Genomic DNA, 18,737 nt, shown 5'->3' on the forward strand with positions numbered 1-18,737 from the left:
CTTTTCTTTCACAGTCTTGAACAGGAGTCATTTTGTTGTTGTCGTTTTTAGTTCAGCAAACACTAGAATGGACGAGAGGCCACTTTAACATGTAAAACGTGACTCATATTCCACAACACCACTGCCCATAATATCAAACTCTGTAAGCTGATTTCTGTCTTGACTTTTTCCTCTCCCAACTGCTTGTAAAAGACACTTGCTATTCCAAACAAGATGTTAATATCTCCAGATAACTGTATTTTGAAATACTTTTGTTGACAATACGGAGCTGACTTTAGTCTTTCTGTCCCCTCTGGCCAGAGCACGGAAAGAAAAATATGATGCCCAATAAAATATTTGATATCTTTCTTTGACTGTGGGTTGTTGGGTTTTTTCTTTCCACTTGTAAGAACTGTTGAACAAACTCACACAAAACGAGCACTGCTGTTCTTTATTCAAGCAAGCATTTACAAGAAAGTCAAGTGCAGTCACAGTAAGTAAAACTTTGTTTGTTTGTTTTTTTAAGGTGCTCGGCAGATATCACCAAATTTTAAATCTACAGATTTTATTGCATGTGTCAAGTGATGCTGCTGCACTGTGTCTAAGCTCATAAAGAGTACAGCACAAGTACCAGTCTGGGTTCAGCCTGAACATTACAAAAACTACACTACAGTAAAGCAAATACATAGGTTACTTACAGAGCTTTCTAACACACATGCTTACGTTTGTAAGTCATCAGAACACAAGCAGGACACTGAACCCGTGGCTAGTCGTGTGTGACTTTGGTCCCATCAGATTCCCATCTGATCGACAACTTTAATAAAGTCTCAGTGACAGGTTGTGCTGTCTGTGCTTTATGAGGGATCTCCAAATCGACACAATAACTCACCTATAAAAGCATCACTATCAAACACTTCTACAATAAAGTGTTTAGTCCTCATAAAGTCTGAAAAACATAAAAAAGCTTCTTTATGTAAGTAATAAAGCATTACAAATCTCGCTAATCCCTTCATCATCTGTGACTTTAGTTTGGCATTATGAGGCTGGGATTCCCAAACACATCTTAGCACTCGCACTCCTACTTTAAACCAGCGGCTACAGATAGCATTGCCACTTTAAATGATCACTGAAGATTCATTCTCACTCCATCACCTGGGGAACTTGATCTGTTTTATTTAAAAAAAGAAAAAGAAGAAATCTGAGCCCAGCCTCAGTCAATGTAAACTTGTTGCGTTAGTGTTGTACCGGTCTCCTGCCGACTTAGTGTGACTGAAACGTCTTGGCTAAGTCCTCCAGTACAGACATTAACTTTTGTTCCTCCAGAGGGGAGCTGTGGGTCCAGGCCAAAGGCAGGTGGGTGGACACCATCTTCCGGTCTGTGGAAACACACACACACACACACACACACACACACACACACACACTGATGTTAACATGATGGGTTGCACTTACAAAAACTGTTGTGTTGTCTAACCAACCACTGGTTTGATTTTGATGTCAAAGAAAACTGATTTCTACTTTTTATCAAGGGGAATAGGAAGTTAAATCAGCCTTGATATAACCTGTCGAGGAAAGTCGGCACATATCCAAACGCCAGCCTGGATCTCCAGGTGTCTTACCCTAAAAGTATCCTGCACCCCTTTGACCAGTGTTAAACTGCTCATTGATTTGTTCATGCTTCTCCTTCAATGCACTTCTTAATTTTCTCTCTGTGAGTGTACGCATTCCTCTCATTGAAAGAGATAAGAGTGGCCTCCAGACAGTCTTAATGCCCCCATGCCTTGCTCTTCTTTGACTCAAGCTAAAATCCATCCAACCCTTTGTTTCTGCTTCACACTCAGCTTCTTTGTCTTTGTAGCGGCCAGAATACAATGTCGACTTCATTGGGATTTTTTTCCACTCTCAATTGTTGTGCCTCTCTTTGTTTCTTCATCAATTTACACTATATTACAGTCGCCTTGATCCTTTGGCCCTGGATAAACATCATTTATCACAGCAGACTGATGTTTGCACCTCTAATTCAAACAGGAAAGTCAGCGTCAGACTGAAAAATGGCATTCCTTATGGGAGAGAGGAGTGTGTGTGTATGTATGTGTGTGTTGGGAGACGGTTGTGGTGGTTATGTCACGATCCCATCGACCTTCCAGTGTCTCCCAGTTCTGACCTGTGACATAAAAACAATCACAAAGGAAGTCACACTTGGGTATACACCCATGATTCTGTAAAACAAATCAAAGTTTGTTCTCTGTAACAGAAAATACACAATTTTCCCCTCACTTGTGAACTGATCCATACTCATCACACCTACGCACACAAACGTGTGAGTCCAGGTGCAGGGTCTCCCACTGATAAAAGCCCAACAGGTCAGAGGGAGTCTATAGACCTGCTGGCTCCTTCTAATGGATGTGCAAGTTAACATGGGAAGTAACATGGATGTACATCTAAACATTTACACTTGTGACCACAGAGGAGAGATTGATTGCTCCTCCTCTGTCTGCACTCCATATCACAGAGACTTAATTAGAGGATGTGACATTGGGATAAATCATTGGAATGGCATGGAAATGTGTCCCATAGAATAGATGAATGACACTGCAGTCAATCCATCAAATGATGCCCTCATGGATACATGAGGCCGAAAGATCATGTTCTTGACTCTGGCATCTACACTGATGACTATTTCATTGAAGACAGCTACAACAAACAGCGCTGGACATTTAAGAGCGACCACCAATTTCAGTACGAGACAGGATATCAATCCCTGGAGACTCAATATTTAAAACTTAAACGTCTTGATGACCTCGAACAGATAATGAAGGTTAGAAGAGGACATGAAACATGGCCAAAGTTTATTTGTCAACCTAATTAAACAGATGTTGGCCTTGGATGCAAACCATCCAAGGCCAACATCTCTTTAACACCTTCGATGGTTCTCCAGCATCCCTTTTTCGACCCTAAGAGTTCCCCGTGCATTGACATGAGTAGCACAAGGGGACAAAACCTTGTGGTCTTTCAGCAGCCTTCAAACGTCAAAAGCAAGAGATCACAGAAAATCAACTGCAGTTTCCAAAGCTCGGTTGAATTTTCTCAACAACTATACGTCAACACATCAGCCGACCAATCCTTCAACTCAGATGAGCTTAAAATAGTTGAAGGGAGCATTTTGGAAAACCACTACAAGGTAGAGGCTGTCCTTGGAGAAGGGGGCTTTGGTATTGTAGCCAAATGTCGCGATACAAAACCAACCAAGCTGTGGCTATTAAAGTCAACAAGAACAACCCTGAAATTCGGCAACAGGCAAAACTGGAAATTTTCATCCTGGAGCAGCTGCGAAGGTTGGATCCAGATGGCGCCAACATTGTTAAATGGAACGTTTTTTTCCTCGACAGAGAGCGGGTTTGCTTAAATTTTGAACTCCTTGATCAATGCCTGTGGGACTACCTGGGTTCTCTGGGAATAGTGCATGCTGACCTCAAACCTGGAAACATAATGGTTGTGAACTTATAGACTTTGGCCTTGCATGTCCTGCGTCTGCAGTGAATCCTTGTGACTGTGTGGGGACGGTTGGCTATAGTGCACCTGAGGTTATGCATGGCCTTCCTTATAATGTAGCTATTGACATGTGGTCTCTGGGGCTGGTAGCTGTGGAGCTTGCTACAGGGGAATACCCTGGAAATGTTGATTATGATGCATTGAAATTCATCATACAGACTCAGGGTCTGTATGACTCAGGGTCAGCTCCCAGATCATGTTCTTGACTCTGGCATCTACACTGATGACTATTTCATTGAAGACTGCTACAACCAACAGCTCTGGACATTTAAGACCGAAAAACAATTTAAATACGAGACAGTCCCTGGAGACTCAATATGTTAAACTTAAGTGTCTTGATGACCTCGAACAGATAATGAAGGTTAGAAGAGGACATGAAAATGTAAATTAAAACAGATGTTGGCCTTGGATGTGGCATCCCCTTTTCAACCCTGGTCTCTCTAAGAGGTTCCCGTGTATGACACTGAAAGACCACACAGGGGCAATCGTGGCTCAAGAGTTGGGTGTTCGCCTTGTAATCGGAAGGTTGCCGGTTCAAGCCCCGGCTCCGACACTTCACCCGTTGCCTACTGGTGGTGGTCAGAGGGCCCGGTGGCAGCCTTGCCTCTATCAGTGCGCCCCAGGGTGGCTGTGGCTACAATGTTGCTTGCCATCACCAGTGTGTGTGACTGGTTGTGTAAAGCACTTTGGGGTCCTTAGGGACTAGTAAAAAGCGCTATACAAATACAGGCCATTTACCATTTTTCACACAGAAGCAATCTCCAGCATTGCTTCTTTGACCCTGGGCAAAAGTGACAAAAACACAAACTGGGGTTGGAAAAGGATATTAACAGCTAATTACACTGCAAAAATTAATTAAGCTGCTCCAATAATGATCACTTTGGCTTTTTCTTTTTTTTAATTTTCACTCCCCCCACCCCAACCAGTCACGGCAGATGGCTTCCCTTCCTGAGCCTGGTTCTGTCGAAGGTTCCTTCCTTTTAAAAGGGAGTTTTTCCTTCCCACTGTCGCTAAATGCTTGCTCATGGGGAACCGTCTGGTTGTTGGGGTGACCAAAACTCTAGCGGAACTAGCAATTCTTGTGAATTTTTTTTTACAAAGCCTTAAAAACAACAACAACCAAAACAACCAAAGAATATGGTCTTGAACTTGAGCACAGTTTTGCTTAAAACCTGTGTCAAGTTCTTACCAATATTTAAAGTGGAGCAGCGGACACCTTACCATCACATCAGTCCTTCAATCAGACCTAAAACATATTAAGGCAGATAAATTCGATACAAATTGGAAATCAATAATCAATTTATATATGTTATAAATGTGGAACTCCTCTGATTTTCAGAAAAGTTGACCTCTGACCTTGAAATCAAGGTCACTGAGATTTTCAGTAGATGCAACCACGGTATTGATTTGAAAATTCTACGCAATCACAAACTTGGGTGTCCACAGCACCCCGCCATACACCAAACTGGAAACATTAAGAGGTGTTTTTTAGTTTTTTCATAAAGATTACAACAAGAGGGAGGAGGTAAACAAATAACAAAAATGGCAACATTATTGTTGTTTTTGACAATGCTATTTTGAGGATATCTAATGTAGTGCAAAAAAACGAAATAAAACAAACCCAGATATTAATAATTAAAATAAATAATGTATATACTACATACTATATAAAATCTTAGTGGTCCACTATGGCGTTAATGAACAGAATGAAGGAAGTAAGTCATTTTTATATGACCAGCTACATAGCCATAGTGTGAGCAACATGCTTTTATGACAGTTGTGAGTCAAATGAATTTTAATGACCAGGAGAGCAGAGGGAATAGGTATGGTAGTAGCAGTGCATGTGTTTGTGTGCACAGAGGGGGGGGGGGATTAAAACACATCAATCAAACAAATTGTGGTAAAACTGATTATTTTGTACTGTTCAATAGTTTGGAACATTCTTGCAAAGAAATCTGCTCTACTAAAAAGAAGCTTTTACTGACCGTCAGTCATAGCATTGGTTCAGGCAGGCTCAGCCACAGTCATTGTCAGTGAGCTAACCTCATTGCCTGTGCCAGTTGATGCTCTTCTAAACATCCAAATGGCAACTCTTACATTGGGAAAGGCATTAAAACCGATTTAGCTAGCCCACAGGTGCAGCAAACCTTCAAACTGCTTTGTAACCCACCTTCACCCTGTCAGCCACAGCAGGAAATTAAGCATAATTTCATGGGCATATGTTCTGTGCTGTGGTTTATGTGCTGCTTCTCCCACCTTAGCCTCTCCATGCATGCATGAGTTGGGAGTTACCAGAATAGAACCATGTCACCAAAAATATATTTTACTGCACATATATCACAATCTTAATTGTTCCGCTATCATTGATAATCTACAGTTCAGTCAACAGTAAGGATTTATTCGGGCTGTTCCATGCCACTGCAATCCCAAACTTTTCATTTAATGTTGGAAAAGGCAAAAAAAAAAAAAAGACAAATGACAAACTCTTTTTTGATTAAGAATGGCTCACAAAATTTAGGCGACTGAGATGATGTTTTCAAAAGATATCATCATCATGAACCATAAACTATGGAGGGATAGAGGGCGTTCTGCAACCGCAGTGCCTCTGAGGCATTTCAAGGGCAGGAATCTAGTAATAGTCTGCAAAGGAGGTAGAAATTACATTATAAATCAACCAGAGGTCATCACATCAAGAAGGATGTTTTACTTAATTTAAGAATTAAACTAAACTGAGTTCAAGTGAATCCAACTTGAGGCAACAGTACATGGGCACAAAGTTAAGATAAAGATTTATTTATTGTTGCTGCACTTGGGCATTGTACAGCAAATTCATGTAAATTATCACAAATAAATTTCTGAATGACACTGGTATGTCACTCCTGCATTAACACTCTGAAGTAATCACAGGCAAAGTTAAATAAAAATACTTTTGGCAAAAATGTGAATAGTATTTTTTATGTCACTCAAAATCATTTTCTTTGTTCTACTATTGCAAAAACAAAAGAGAACATTTTTATAGAAAGAATGGTTTCATGTTATATGCAGCCTTGTGTTACAGTAAGGGGAGCTGGTGTCATCACTCATGACAACATAGTGGTCCTATGTAGAGCCTACTGCCAGGCTTTGTAGTTTGACATCAAAATGTTGTAGATGTTTACTATCACCAGGGGGCAGTGTCACAGACAACCAGTCTGTGGACTACTGCTTGTGCCACTTTTGGTCGTTCAGCCAGTCGTGAAAATGTGTGAAGTTAACATAAAAGAACTGAAACAGAGTGTGCCCATTGAAAACTCGGTTTTCGTTCCTGATGGTGGACCACTGGGCTGTGCTTTTCATGACGTTTTTGTTTTTTATCTTTGATTTTTTTGTGCTTCTCTTTTCTGTTTATTGTTTCCTTTGCGTTACTGATCCTCTGCTGCAGCTCCGCAGGGGCACAGTCTGTGTCAACACACAGGGGTACACTAAGACTTCAGAAGATTTTCACTGTGCTTGTATACTTCAGCCACATATTTGTTTCAAATTACTTTCAGATTTTTCACATAACAAGGAGCACGGATTTTGTTGTCCTTCATCATTTCCGCTGGAAGCACGTTATAAGGTGGTCATGTGAACATCACACACGTTTTCTGCACCCATACACTAAAATAGATGACTGACACTGAGGTCAATCCATCAAACAAAGCCCACATGGATATAAAACAGGAAACATTATATTCAAACACATTCTGACACATTCTTATTGGATTACAGTAGAATTATTTAAATGTTCTATGTTTGATCAGTTTGATCGGTTTTCATGACTTCGGGAATTAAAAATTTCCTAACGTAATGCTAAATTATTAAGGTATATATTTATTTACAACCTCTTGAGGGTCTTGCTTCTTATATAACAGAAGCCAGCCAAATATAGGAAACCACTGGGAAATCTCAAAAAGGTTGATTCTGTTCATCTGGATGTAGCATTTTCAATGGGAGAAACGTTTTGTCACTCATCCAAGTGACTTCTTCAGTCTGAAGAAGTCCAAGACTGAAGAAGTTGCTTGGATGCACACATAATTTAATAATAGTAGGCGATCAGCTATGAGAGGACTTCCTAAAATCAACAATCATGTCTTTTGTTTTTGACGTATTTAATGAAAGGAAGGACTCATCACACCAAGCCACAAAATCTTCTACAACCTGTCCATGGCCACATCAGAAAGTACACTCTTCACTTTCACACATTGTGACCTATTAGTCAAAAAGTCTAGTACCCAACTGATCAGACTACGATCAAGAAAAAATGATTATAAAGCCTATCAGCAAGTGAGGAGGGCTGAATTGTGTTGAATGCAGATGAAAAGTCAACAAATAATAATCTTGCATGAGTGTTAGGGCCCTCAAGTTCCTTATACAAGAAATGCAGGAGTGTGACAACAGCATCCTCCTTCCTGCCCTATAGGCGAACTGGAAGGGGTCAAGGTGATGTTCAGCTGACATTAAAATCTCTTTCTTAAGTATCTTCTCAAAGGACTTCATCAATAAAGAAGTCAGAGCCACAGGTCTAAAATCATTCAGTACCTTAGGGGAACTGCCCTTAGCAGCTGGAACAATGACAGCATGTTTTGAAATCTCAGGTATTGTCTGTAACTCTAAAGAAAGTGAAAAAATCACACTCAACTGATCCGCACAAGTTTTCAGTACCTGTCCACAGATGTTGTCAGGTCCAGGACTCTTACCCTTAGTGTGTCTAAAGAGATTAGCTACACCTCTCTCATCAATACAAAATGATAAGTGGTAGTCTTTTCTCTTAGTGTACTCGTCTGCATAGAATGATCAAGATTCTCAAAACGAAGATTAAATACTAACTATCTGCCAAATGTTTGTCGGAGGTAAACCCATCTAAGGAAATGTTACAGCTACCCTTCATTTGTAGCCCGGTCATGGTTTCCATACCATACCAAGCTCTCTTAAGGTTATTACTACTGAGTTCTGCCTCAATCTTATTTTTGTACCTCATCTTAGGCCTCTTTACTACAGCCTTCACCTCCGTCCTCAAAATCTTCGCAGTGGAAACGTCAACCTCATTAAAAGCAATTTTCCTTTTAAGAATCAGATCCTTGATGTCTTTGGAGAGCCACGGTTTGTTATTGGGGAAAGTCTTAAATCCTCTAGATGGAATCACAGAGTCTTTACAAAAAGGAATGTAGCTACACACCACATCAATAAATTCATCCAAGTCAGAAGAGCTCTATTGAAACAAGGACCAGTCAGTGCAATCGAAACACCAGTGAAGGGCAAGAGATCTGTCTTTTGTCCAGACTTTTGACCGCTTCACACAGACCATCTCCCTCTTAATCACAGGTCTATAAACAGGGGGGAGGTAAACAATGGTGTGATCTGAAGAACCTAGTGCCGGTCCAGCCACAGACTTATATGCCCCCTTAACTGGTCCGTAACACAAATCCAGCGTTTTATTATGCCTTGTAGGACAGGTGAGGTATTGAAAGAAATTGTACAGTGATTTCTTAAGATTACAATAGTTAAAATCACATAAAAAATAAAGTTAGGAGCTAGAAAGTTAGAATGACACCATCCAGAGTGCCTCGCGTGTGCAAGTAATTGTTTGTGAGAATGAATAAAGGATAGAAAATCTCCATCTTGGAGAAAACCACATGAGAAACAAATCAGGGAAACAATCCGTTGACTCACAAGTTAAAAACAAGGTTAAAAGCAAAGTTTCAAAAAATAAATGAATTAAAAAAACAACAAAACTCCCCCCACAAAGTTAGAAAACACAATAAACGCCTGCTGCAGGTCGCCACAAAAGCGGCGCCAACACTTACACCAACACCTCAGATATGTCTGAATTTCAGAGTATATCAGGTGGCAAAAGCTCAAGCAGGCAGTTGTTACCATACCATAACTTATTTATATAGCACTTTAAAAACAACACAGTGTCAGTTACCCATTGAGTCCATAGTCAGCAAATAAAAATTCGTTTTTAACCTGGATTTAAAGACCAGCACTGAAGTAGATTGCCTAATGTGAAGAGGACGAGCATTTCAAAGCTTCAGGGCCACAATAGAGAAACCTCCTCTAAGTTTTAGCCATGTTTTAGGGACTGAGAGGAACAGCTGCTCAGCTGACCAGGGTTAATAAGTAGGGACATAGGGCTTCAGCAGACTGAACAAATATACAGGTGCGAGACCATTTAAGGATTAAAAAAAAACAGTAAAATAATTTTAAAATAGATCCTAAATTCAATTGGAAGCCAGTGTAAGGAGGCCAGAACTGGAGTAATATGCTCAAATTTTCTTTTACCAGTTAAAAAGCGTGCCGCAGCATTCTGCACCAGTTGCAGGCTTGACAAAGTGCCCTGGCCATCCCCTATTAAAAGGGAGTTGCAGTAATCCAAGCATGAGGTTATAAAAGCATGAATGACAATTTCCAAGTCATGCCTGGAAAGAAAAGGCTTAACCTTTGACAAACGTCTGAGGTGTCAGAATGAAGATTTCACCACCTCATTTACGACGTGGCCATCAAAACTAAGTGCAATGTCGAGTTTTACCCCAAGATTAGTAACCGAGCTCTTCAGGTGAGCAGTCAGAGGAGCAAAGTCAACGTCTGGTGTACCAGAGGAACGATTGGGACCGAATTAAATTACTTCTGTTTTACCTTAATTAAAATTTTAACAAATTAGAGTCATCTATGGCTCTAATTTGTTACAGTAAGTTGCTACAGTAAGATGCTGTCACTTTTGGTTTTATTATTATGAAATTATTATTATAAGTGCAGTATGTATGTCTAGCTTGAAGAGTGCTGTCAGACAACAACTGTTCTCTTCAAGGCCGCTAGGGACATTTTGTGAGTGTGTGTATGAAAAAGTGCATCCGTGTGTGAGTGCTCCTTGGTGGTATCTGGCACCAAAGCAGTCCCCTCCAGCTGCAATGGACACAGGCCAAATCCACACATACGCACACCCCATGCAGCACATTCATCTCACTACTGTTTTTAATGCACAATTCAGCTGTGTTATTCTCTCTGTCTTACCCATTTACATTCCTAAATGGAAATCTTGATCATTTATCTTGGATTTTTGTGTTGATATACAGGGAAAAAAATAATTTTGCATTGTAAAACATACCCTGATAAAAACGTCCACTGGGGTTTTTGACAGCAGCCTCAGAGACAGCCAGCCATACCACTGTGTCGGCACCCTGCTCTGGGGTCCGCAGGCTGTCCTTCATGGATTGATGAAAGTCTGGCATAGCATTGGCCACCGCTGGGAAACACACACACGCAGGTAACAAAGAGCAAATCAACTTAAATACGCACACAGATGGAATACATCTAATGTTTTTGTAAACTGTAAAAGCATTCGGATGTTACTTTATGCGAGTGCGTGGTACCTGGAGTGTCCACCCAGCCAGGATGCATGACGGAGAAGTGGATGTTAGTGTGAGTTTTTGCCAGCTGCTCTGTCATCACCACCTGCTGCCTCTGGAACACACATCATCAAGCACGTCTGAGCGCATCTAGCATGGTCCGTGTACCTCAATGATCGACTGTGAACGCTCGTCTTTGTCATGCGATGAACCACACCTTTAACACTGCCAGTCAGGGCTGAACCCAGACGTTTGCTCACCCGGTAAGTTTTCAGTTTTGAATTCTGGAATGCAAGTTTATCTCTTCATAATATGTACCCTCTCACCGTGACAAGCCTCGTCTCCTTAGCAGTGATCAACTCAGTTTGCTTTACCTTCCAACTCAAAGACTTTGCCATTAGATTCAGCAGCTCTTGATAACGCTTCACAATGGTGTCTTGTTCTCCTGCCACAGGAAAAGCTCTCTCTCACTGCTGTGTCCACTAGGTGAGTGAGAGGCTTCAGATTGTGACAGAAGGTGGCTAAATATATGGATTTAACCAATACACATATAAACCTAGGAAGATGAGCAAACAGTGGAGGATCCTTGCTTAAAAAAGACACAATTAATCAAATAAACCGTGTTCAGCTAATTTTCGCTTCATCAGCTAATAATTTCAACTTAGGGTGTCTCTCGTTTGGACATAGCAGTAAGCTAAAAGTGAAATACATTTTTAAACCACTGATATAATGTGGATCCCAAATCTATTCCTAAATCATCACTTAATCATCTGTCAGCTATACCAAAGATAAATATGTTCAGCAGTATATAGATCAGCATACAATGACCAGAAGACTAGACTTCCAGTTCAGGTCTTACTTTGTGCTGGGCGTAGACCATGGTGCTGTCGTAGCGGCCTCTCTCAGACTGCAGGTTTCCTGTCCTGAGCTTCTGCACCAGCATTCCACCTGATGACACTGTGATCTGAACACAAAGGAATAAGGATTACTCTGTAGACCCCCCCCCCCCCCCCCCCCCCCCAAATTATTCACACTTAAAAAAGTTTCCTAAAACCCAATGTTACAGCTCTACACGCTTTGTTTAGTGAGCAAAAAAGTACTGAAACCAGATCACAAATACAGAAAGCTAAATAAACCACACTTACAACAATCGTATCTGTTCTCCTTAAAAAAAAATCCCAAACCCTCTATTATCACTACAACTGCATTTAATCCTGCATTAAGTGTTGCCACCTAGTATTTTATTTGTCATTGTGTTATTGCAATGTTTACTTGTGCAAATCCATGTCCACCCATTAAATAGCCCTCATGCAGCAGCTTAGACTCATTACCTGATTGCAGGTAATGATTTCGTTCAAAAACCTACATTGTCGAAGTTATTTTGGCCAGTGCCTCATATTTTACTGACTGTTTCTGAAAACAATATACAATAGTGTGCAAAACTCTTGAGACACTCCTCATTTCTTTTTGTTTTGCTTACAGGGACTTAAAAGTTTTTAAAAATTTTAAAAGTGGTCTTGAGCATAAGTTCTTCAGGTTTCTGGGGTTTTTCTTTGGACATTGGCTACTTTTCCACAGATTTTCACTCTAGGCCTTGTAGATGAGCATTTTTAGAGGAGTGATTTTTTTGTTTGTTAAGCCGCTAAACAGTGACATATTAATCTTTCAAGCATAAAAATGCACATAACACAAGGGATGAACCAATGTTGTTGAATAGAATGATTTTAAACTGCATCTTTTGACACTTTCTTACTAGCAGCTTGTCAATAAAAAAAAATTATTTGTTTGCATTTTTTAATTGAATCTACAAAAAAGCGTGTCCTTAAAGAATTGAGGAAGCTAGACAAGTAAAGGACAAAAGAAGTGACAGGCCTAAAAGATGTAAAGCAGTATATTAAGTAATGTCTTTAGGAAACAGGAGGACCTGAGGGATGCATCTGGGCCTTCAGTTCACTGAAGCCTCATCAGAAGTGGTCTCACTGACTGTCAAAAAGCCATTCTTAAAGAAGGGAAACTGAGGGAAAAGGCTGATGCTTCAGGGTGGGATCATCTTGACAGACAGCAAAGCAAAGAAGAGCTTTGAATGTCCTTTAAGAAACCTGGAGAACTATTGCTGAAAACTACTTAAAGAAATTAAAAGAGAGATTGCCAAACAGCGTTCAGGCTGAGTCGAAGAACAAAGGCAGTCATATCAAATACTAACTTTTCAGCTTGTTAGAATTTTGCACAGTTGAGGTCTTATATACTTTATTTCCATGTATTCTGGCACAAGGTTCAATAAATCACCTACCTATGTCCCATTTTCCAAGCAAAATATTGTAGGAGTGCATACTTTATGTGGACTGACAGTGAACATGGGTTGAATCATCAGACTCACCACTCTGGGGTCCGCACTCTTCTCCAGCAGTGGAATGAGACTCTTGGTGAGAATGTAAACCCCTGAAAAAGACCAAACATTGAAGTACAAATTAACTATCTTCCGTTTTTCCCTTTCATCAGACTGGTCTTCATACCTCTTGTCTAATCTTTGACTCACCCAGGACATTAGTAGCAAAGCTTTTCTCAAGCCCCTCTGCATTCAGATCCCTCTGGCTCATGATGACACCCGCATTATTGATCTAAAACATATCAATATATGATCATTCAGTGGTTGCAGTTGCCAGGACAACCCCCCCCCAAAGACTAACATGTTGCTCACCAGTACATTGAGAGACTTGTACTTCCTCTTAAAGCCCTCAGCAAACTCCCAGACCTTCTTGGTCTCAGACAGGTCGAGGATATGAACATAGACCTCCTGTAATGACACCAGACATTTAGCAGAATGAATATCAATGTCAAATCTGGTGTAAAACTGAAGGTTGTCTGTGGAAGTCTTTCTTGTTGATGAAAAGAGAGTCACACTGTACTTTATTTCCAGTCTCCTTGACAATATCAGCCCTTGCCTCCTCAGCTTTGTCCTTATTCCTGCACACCATGTGGATCGTTCCACCTGTGACAAAGATTAAATCATGGTACTAGCAACGGAAATAAGCAGTTGAATACAATGACAAGATAAAGAATGACCTTAAAAACAACCTTTTCCTGAAAAATTCAATGAATACTACAATCTTTAAACATGAAAGTCTTTTAAGGAGCATCAATGTGCTTTGTGGCCACTCTTTTGGACGGTTTGCTTCCTTAAAACCTGCACTTGAGAGATTACTTGATTGTGAATATACTTTGTTTTAGCTATTAGCTGCTCAAATACAACCCCACTTCCAGAAATTTAAGACAAAAAAATATTTCCTCATTTTGAATTAATGACAGCAACAGTCCCCTAAAAAAGTTAGGAGAGCACAGCAAAAGGCTGGAACAGTAAGTGGTACTAAAACGAAACAGCTGGAGGAACAGTTTGCAACTAATTAGGTTACTTGGCAACAGGTTGGTAACATGATTAGGTATAAAAAAGAGCATCTTAGAGACACAATTACTCTGAAGTAGAGTTCACCAATCTGGAAAAGACTGTCTGGAAATTGTGGAAAATTTGAGAATTATTTTCTTAAACCTAATCAATCTAATCATCTCCTGTAGATGATATCATCAAAAGATTCGATGAACTGGAGAGAGAGATCTCTGTGCACAAAAGCAGTGTTGGTCAAGTTACTTGAAAATAAATAATTTGCTACTAATTACTTCTCCAAGAAAGAAATCCCGTTACTTTACTGATTACTTATTTTCAAAAGTAATTAGTTACTTTATTACTTAGTGACTTTTTAAAAACATGATACATAACCTGAATACATAATAAAGGAATAGACCTTTCAGCCTAATTCTGTTTTTTCTGCAGAATCCATCATATAAAATCGAATCAAATGAAAAAGTCTCTTTTTTTTAAACTTGTTTTATTAGTTTTAATCTTTAACTTTATGCACATTGCATCAAGCAAAAATTTAATTATATGCAGCTGTCTTTGACTTAAAGAAATTCTTTAACATTTAAACCAATTTTCTGCATATTCCAGCATATAAAATAAAATATTTTTTGTGTTTACACTCACTCTTTCAAATAAATGCAAGTAAAATACAGCAAAAAATAAATGAAATCAAAGATTCAGCAGCACCAAGTCCCGTCGCCCTTAAGTCTTTTTTCACCTGTTTAGGAGGAATGGGGCGGGTGGAGGTTCGCCCGGTGCTGTCATGTCAGTGGGGGGATCCGGGGGTTTCTCTGTGAATTTCACATTCCCTTGGCAGTGTGCTAGGTGCTTGCTCAGATTGGAAGTTTAATTTTTCGCTGTAGAAAGAAGTTTTCTTCCCACGCAGAGTGTATACCAGACGCTAAAGTTTTTGTCACTTTTTACGGAATCAAATGTAAGTACTTCCAAGCTTTAAACACTGGATGGTCGTACTCTCTCCTGCACTCCATTGCTGATCTACACACATCATGGACGTTGCACGCTCGTACGTCATTGTCATGAGACACCCTCCCAAACAAAATCACGGTTTAATAACGCAGCGTGCTTACGGGAAAGTAACAGTAATCTAATTACCTTTTTGGAATAGTAATCCCTTACTTTACTCATTACTTGAAAAAAAGTAATCGGATTCTCTGCGCAAAACACAAGACAGAAAATTATTATTGGATGTCCGTAATCCTCAGGCCCCCGAGGACTGCATTAAAAACAGACTTGATTCTGTCGTGGATATCAGTGGATCAGGAAAACTTCCAGAAATCACTGTCTATGATCACAGCTCATTGTGCCATCCACACATCAAGGTTAAAGTTCTTATCCAGACAATGTCTTTTTCAGTGAAGGCCCTGCATATTTCAGCTTGACAATGTTAAACCGCATACTGTTACAACAGCATGGCTTTATAGTAGTAGAGTGGGGGGCTGAGCCGGCCTGCCTGCAGTCCAGACCTTTCCCCAGCTGAAACATTTGGAGCATCATGAAAAGAAAAAAACAATCACTACACTGTGACAATCAACTTTTATGTGGCGTGTTGCTGCCATCAAATTCAAGATCTTATTTATCTTAAAATTATGCATCAGTTTGAACAACTGATGTTTAAATGTTTAACATCTGTATTTATGAGATTTGCAAACCATTACATTTTACATAGTACCCCAACTTTTGTGTGTTGTAAAACTACAAAAAAAAAAAAACTTGAGTTTTTGAGTGTTTTTTAGTGTTGGAATTGGCGTTTTTAAAAAATGTGGAGTTGGGCCTTTTATGAATTGACAGATCCATATGGATATGCATATTGCTTCTTTTTTCTCTTCTAAGTTTTTCTTTGGTCCACAAATTATCACTATTTGGGAAAATGCCATGACTAACAAACATTTGCACAGCTGCTCCTGTGACAACCTCTGTCACTCTTGACAACAATGCAAGAGTTTTAATTCAGCGATTTTACTATGCGTTGCTTTGATGTCTGCCGTGTTTGAGCTGATTTGTAGACAAACAGGGTCATAGGAGTGGTACCTCTCTTGGCAATGGCCATGGCAGTGGCTTTTCCGATGCCACTGTTGGCTCCTGTTATCATAAAGGAACGTCCAGCCACAGACACCTCCAGGTCCTTCTCCGCAAACCGCTTAGACGCTGATAAGAAGGCATTCCTGTAAAACATCAACACTCACAGCATTTCATATATATACCAGCTGCCTGCTTAGTTGCTGCTGCCATCAGATTTAGCTCTGCCTCTGTGTTTGAGGGGTGAGTGTTTGAGATCATCCTGCTGACTGTAAATGTCCTCACAGCTTTACTGTACAGATACAATGAAGGAAAGCGTGTGCCTGGCATCGTCTCTGTCAAGGAGAGGTTTGAGATGAGAGTGATGGCGGTGACAACAGCAGTCATTTATGAGTATGCGTGTGTCTAAGCGTGTGTGCCACCAAGGACCTCAATTCCCCCCATTGTCTTAGATGGCATTGTTAAGAGGGGTCAAAGTGGGGCATAAAGGGGACAGGCAGAGAGAGAATTACTGAGGTTAAATGCCTGCTCTGTTCGATGGTGTCATGCAGAGAGCTATTAGTGCAGGGTCAGAGCGGGTTGCCGGGCAGCTCTCTGGGAGAATAAGATAACACAGAACAAAGGAGTGAAGGGAAACAATCACGAAAGCACCTCTTCAGAACACTTGGCTTGCTGTGTACTGATGAGGAAAGGCATCTCGGGGCTGCAATAGATCACATAAGACTGATAAAGCTCTTAGAGCCCTGTTATCATTCAAAAACCGAGTTATGGTCCTACAAACCTCTTGCTTAGTCACTATAAAGTGTACACTGATTCACAAATCTGTGATGTTCAGGGGTCTGTTGCTAAAACCTTCCATCTGTGATCATATACCACGACTCAGCCTCATTTTCACACTTTCAAACGTCAAACATCAAAACTCATCATTAAGATATTACTGTAACACAGTAATACTTTAGGTGTGCTGTAACACTTACAGTTAATTCACAGAAATTTACATTCACTTTAACATTAGGAAGCATTTATCAGCAGCCACCCCCATAATCTATTCATACTTTACACTGCTTTCAGTGGGCGTTTCTTACTGTCACTATGATTTAGAGCTATTCTAGTTTTGTATTTTCTTATTAGTTTTTATTTTTATTTCGTTTTGACTTTTTCGGTAAATGGTATTTGTATAGCGCTTTAGTTAGTCCCTATGGACCCCAAAGCGCTTTACATTGCATTCAGTCATCCACCCATTCACACACTGGTGATGGCAAGCTACATTGCAGCCACAGCTGCCCTGGGGCGCACTGACAGAGGCGAGGCTGCCGGACACTGGCGCCACCGGGCCCTCTGACCACCACCAGTAGGCAACGGGTGAAGTGTCTTCCCCAAGGACACAATGACCGAGACTGTCGGAGCCGGGGCTCGAACCGGCAACCTTCCGATTACCTTCCGGCAACAAGACGAACTGCCAACTCTTGAGCCACGACCACCATGATTTTAATTCAGTTTAGTTTCAGTTAGTTTCCAGAGTGGTTTTTTTTTGTTTCAGTTTACTTTGTATTGTTAGAAAATGCTTGGTTTTGATTTTTTTTTTTTTATTAGTTTCAGTGTTAGTTTTAGTCTTTATGAATTTTTATTTTATTTACACCAAATGTCAGAGGCAAGGTTTAGTCAAATCAATTTAGATATTACAAACAGAACTTTTTGAAAACAGTTGACACAAAAGCTCTTGTAGACATCCAAAGCCTCAATAAAAACGTCCATCAAACTCTCATCAGGCAGTTTGTGATACCAGATTTTACTACATTAAACATGGGTTGGATTGGATGCTTTCAAAGGTCTGGTTTTCATTTTTATTTTAATTAACTAAAATTGTTTTATTCACATTTAAGCTGATTATAATAAGCTTGCTAAAAATAGTTTACCATCAGCTTTCAGTCATTCAGTTATAAGAAAAGTCTTTTGTTGAGTGCTGATCCGCCACACAAACACACACACACTACTGAGGATGCACAGCAGGACACAGTCACAGACTCTCTCCGGCTCCCACAGCGCACACACAACAGGACAAATGTCTTACCTGGTGAACTCAGTCACTCCCTTCAGGAACCAGGCGGAGTTGCGGTACAGAGACATGGTGCTGCTCCGGAAGCCTCTCGCTATGCGCGTCTCACTTCTCCAGCTTTTACCGTGGACCAAAACCACGTGTAGCTCGTGAATAAACATTAGCGGCCGCCCAGCGGCAGCACTAAGACATTACACCAGCGGACAGTAACGCTTTTTAATATCATACTAAAAACCTCCTCCCCCCCAACCGGAAGACAGTAAGAGGCCTCGAGTAAAATACTCAACATAAAATATTAAAATGTCAATTCAATGTTATTTACACAAAATCACAA

At 40.3% G+C, this 18,737-nt stretch overlaps 1 protein-coding gene across 1 annotated transcript; it reads right to left on the minus strand.

Moving 5' to 3' along the window:
• Window positions 1-415: 415 nt before the first annotated feature.
• dhrs12la (dehydrogenase/reductase 12-like a) lies at window positions 416-18,574 on the minus strand. The gene is made up of 10 exons (XM_003456943.5): window positions 18,419-18,574; window positions 16,360-16,493; window positions 13,805-13,887; window positions 13,597-13,692; window positions 13,435-13,516; window positions 13,276-13,337; window positions 11,758-11,862; window positions 10,923-11,013; window positions 10,658-10,795; window positions 416-1,355 (listed from the first exon to the last, which is right to left on the minus strand). The coding sequence occupies exons 1-10, from the start codon at window positions 18,562-18,564 to the stop codon at window positions 1,240-1,242; spliced, it is 1,053 nt and encodes a 350-aa protein (XP_003456991.3). The 5' UTR covers window positions 18,565-18,574; the 3' UTR covers window positions 416-1,239.
• Window positions 18,575-18,737: the final 163 nt, after the last annotated feature.

Source organism: Oreochromis niloticus, linkage group LG14, assembly GCF_001858045.2.
Source record: "Oreochromis niloticus isolate F11D_XX linkage group LG14, O_niloticus_UMD_NMBU, whole genome shotgun sequence".
In the NCBI taxonomy this organism is placed as follows: Eukaryota; Metazoa; Chordata; class Actinopteri; order Cichliformes; family Cichlidae; genus Oreochromis; species Oreochromis niloticus.

Bases quoted from the DNA above. Each gene is read 5' to 3' on its own strand.
- dhrs12la (XM_003456943.5), bottom strand. From the start codon at position 18,564: ATGTTTATTCACGAGCTACACGTGGTTTTGGTCCACGGTAAAAGCTGG. The intron at 11,014-11,757 runs GTAAGACCTGAA...TGTGTGTTCCAG, and splicing joins TGGTCTACGCCCAGCACAAA to AGGCAGCAGGTGGTGATGAC. The intron at 1,356-10,657 runs GTATGTTTTACA...GTGTTTCCACAG, and splicing joins CAGTGGACGTTTTTATCAGG to ACCGGAAGATGGTGTCCACC.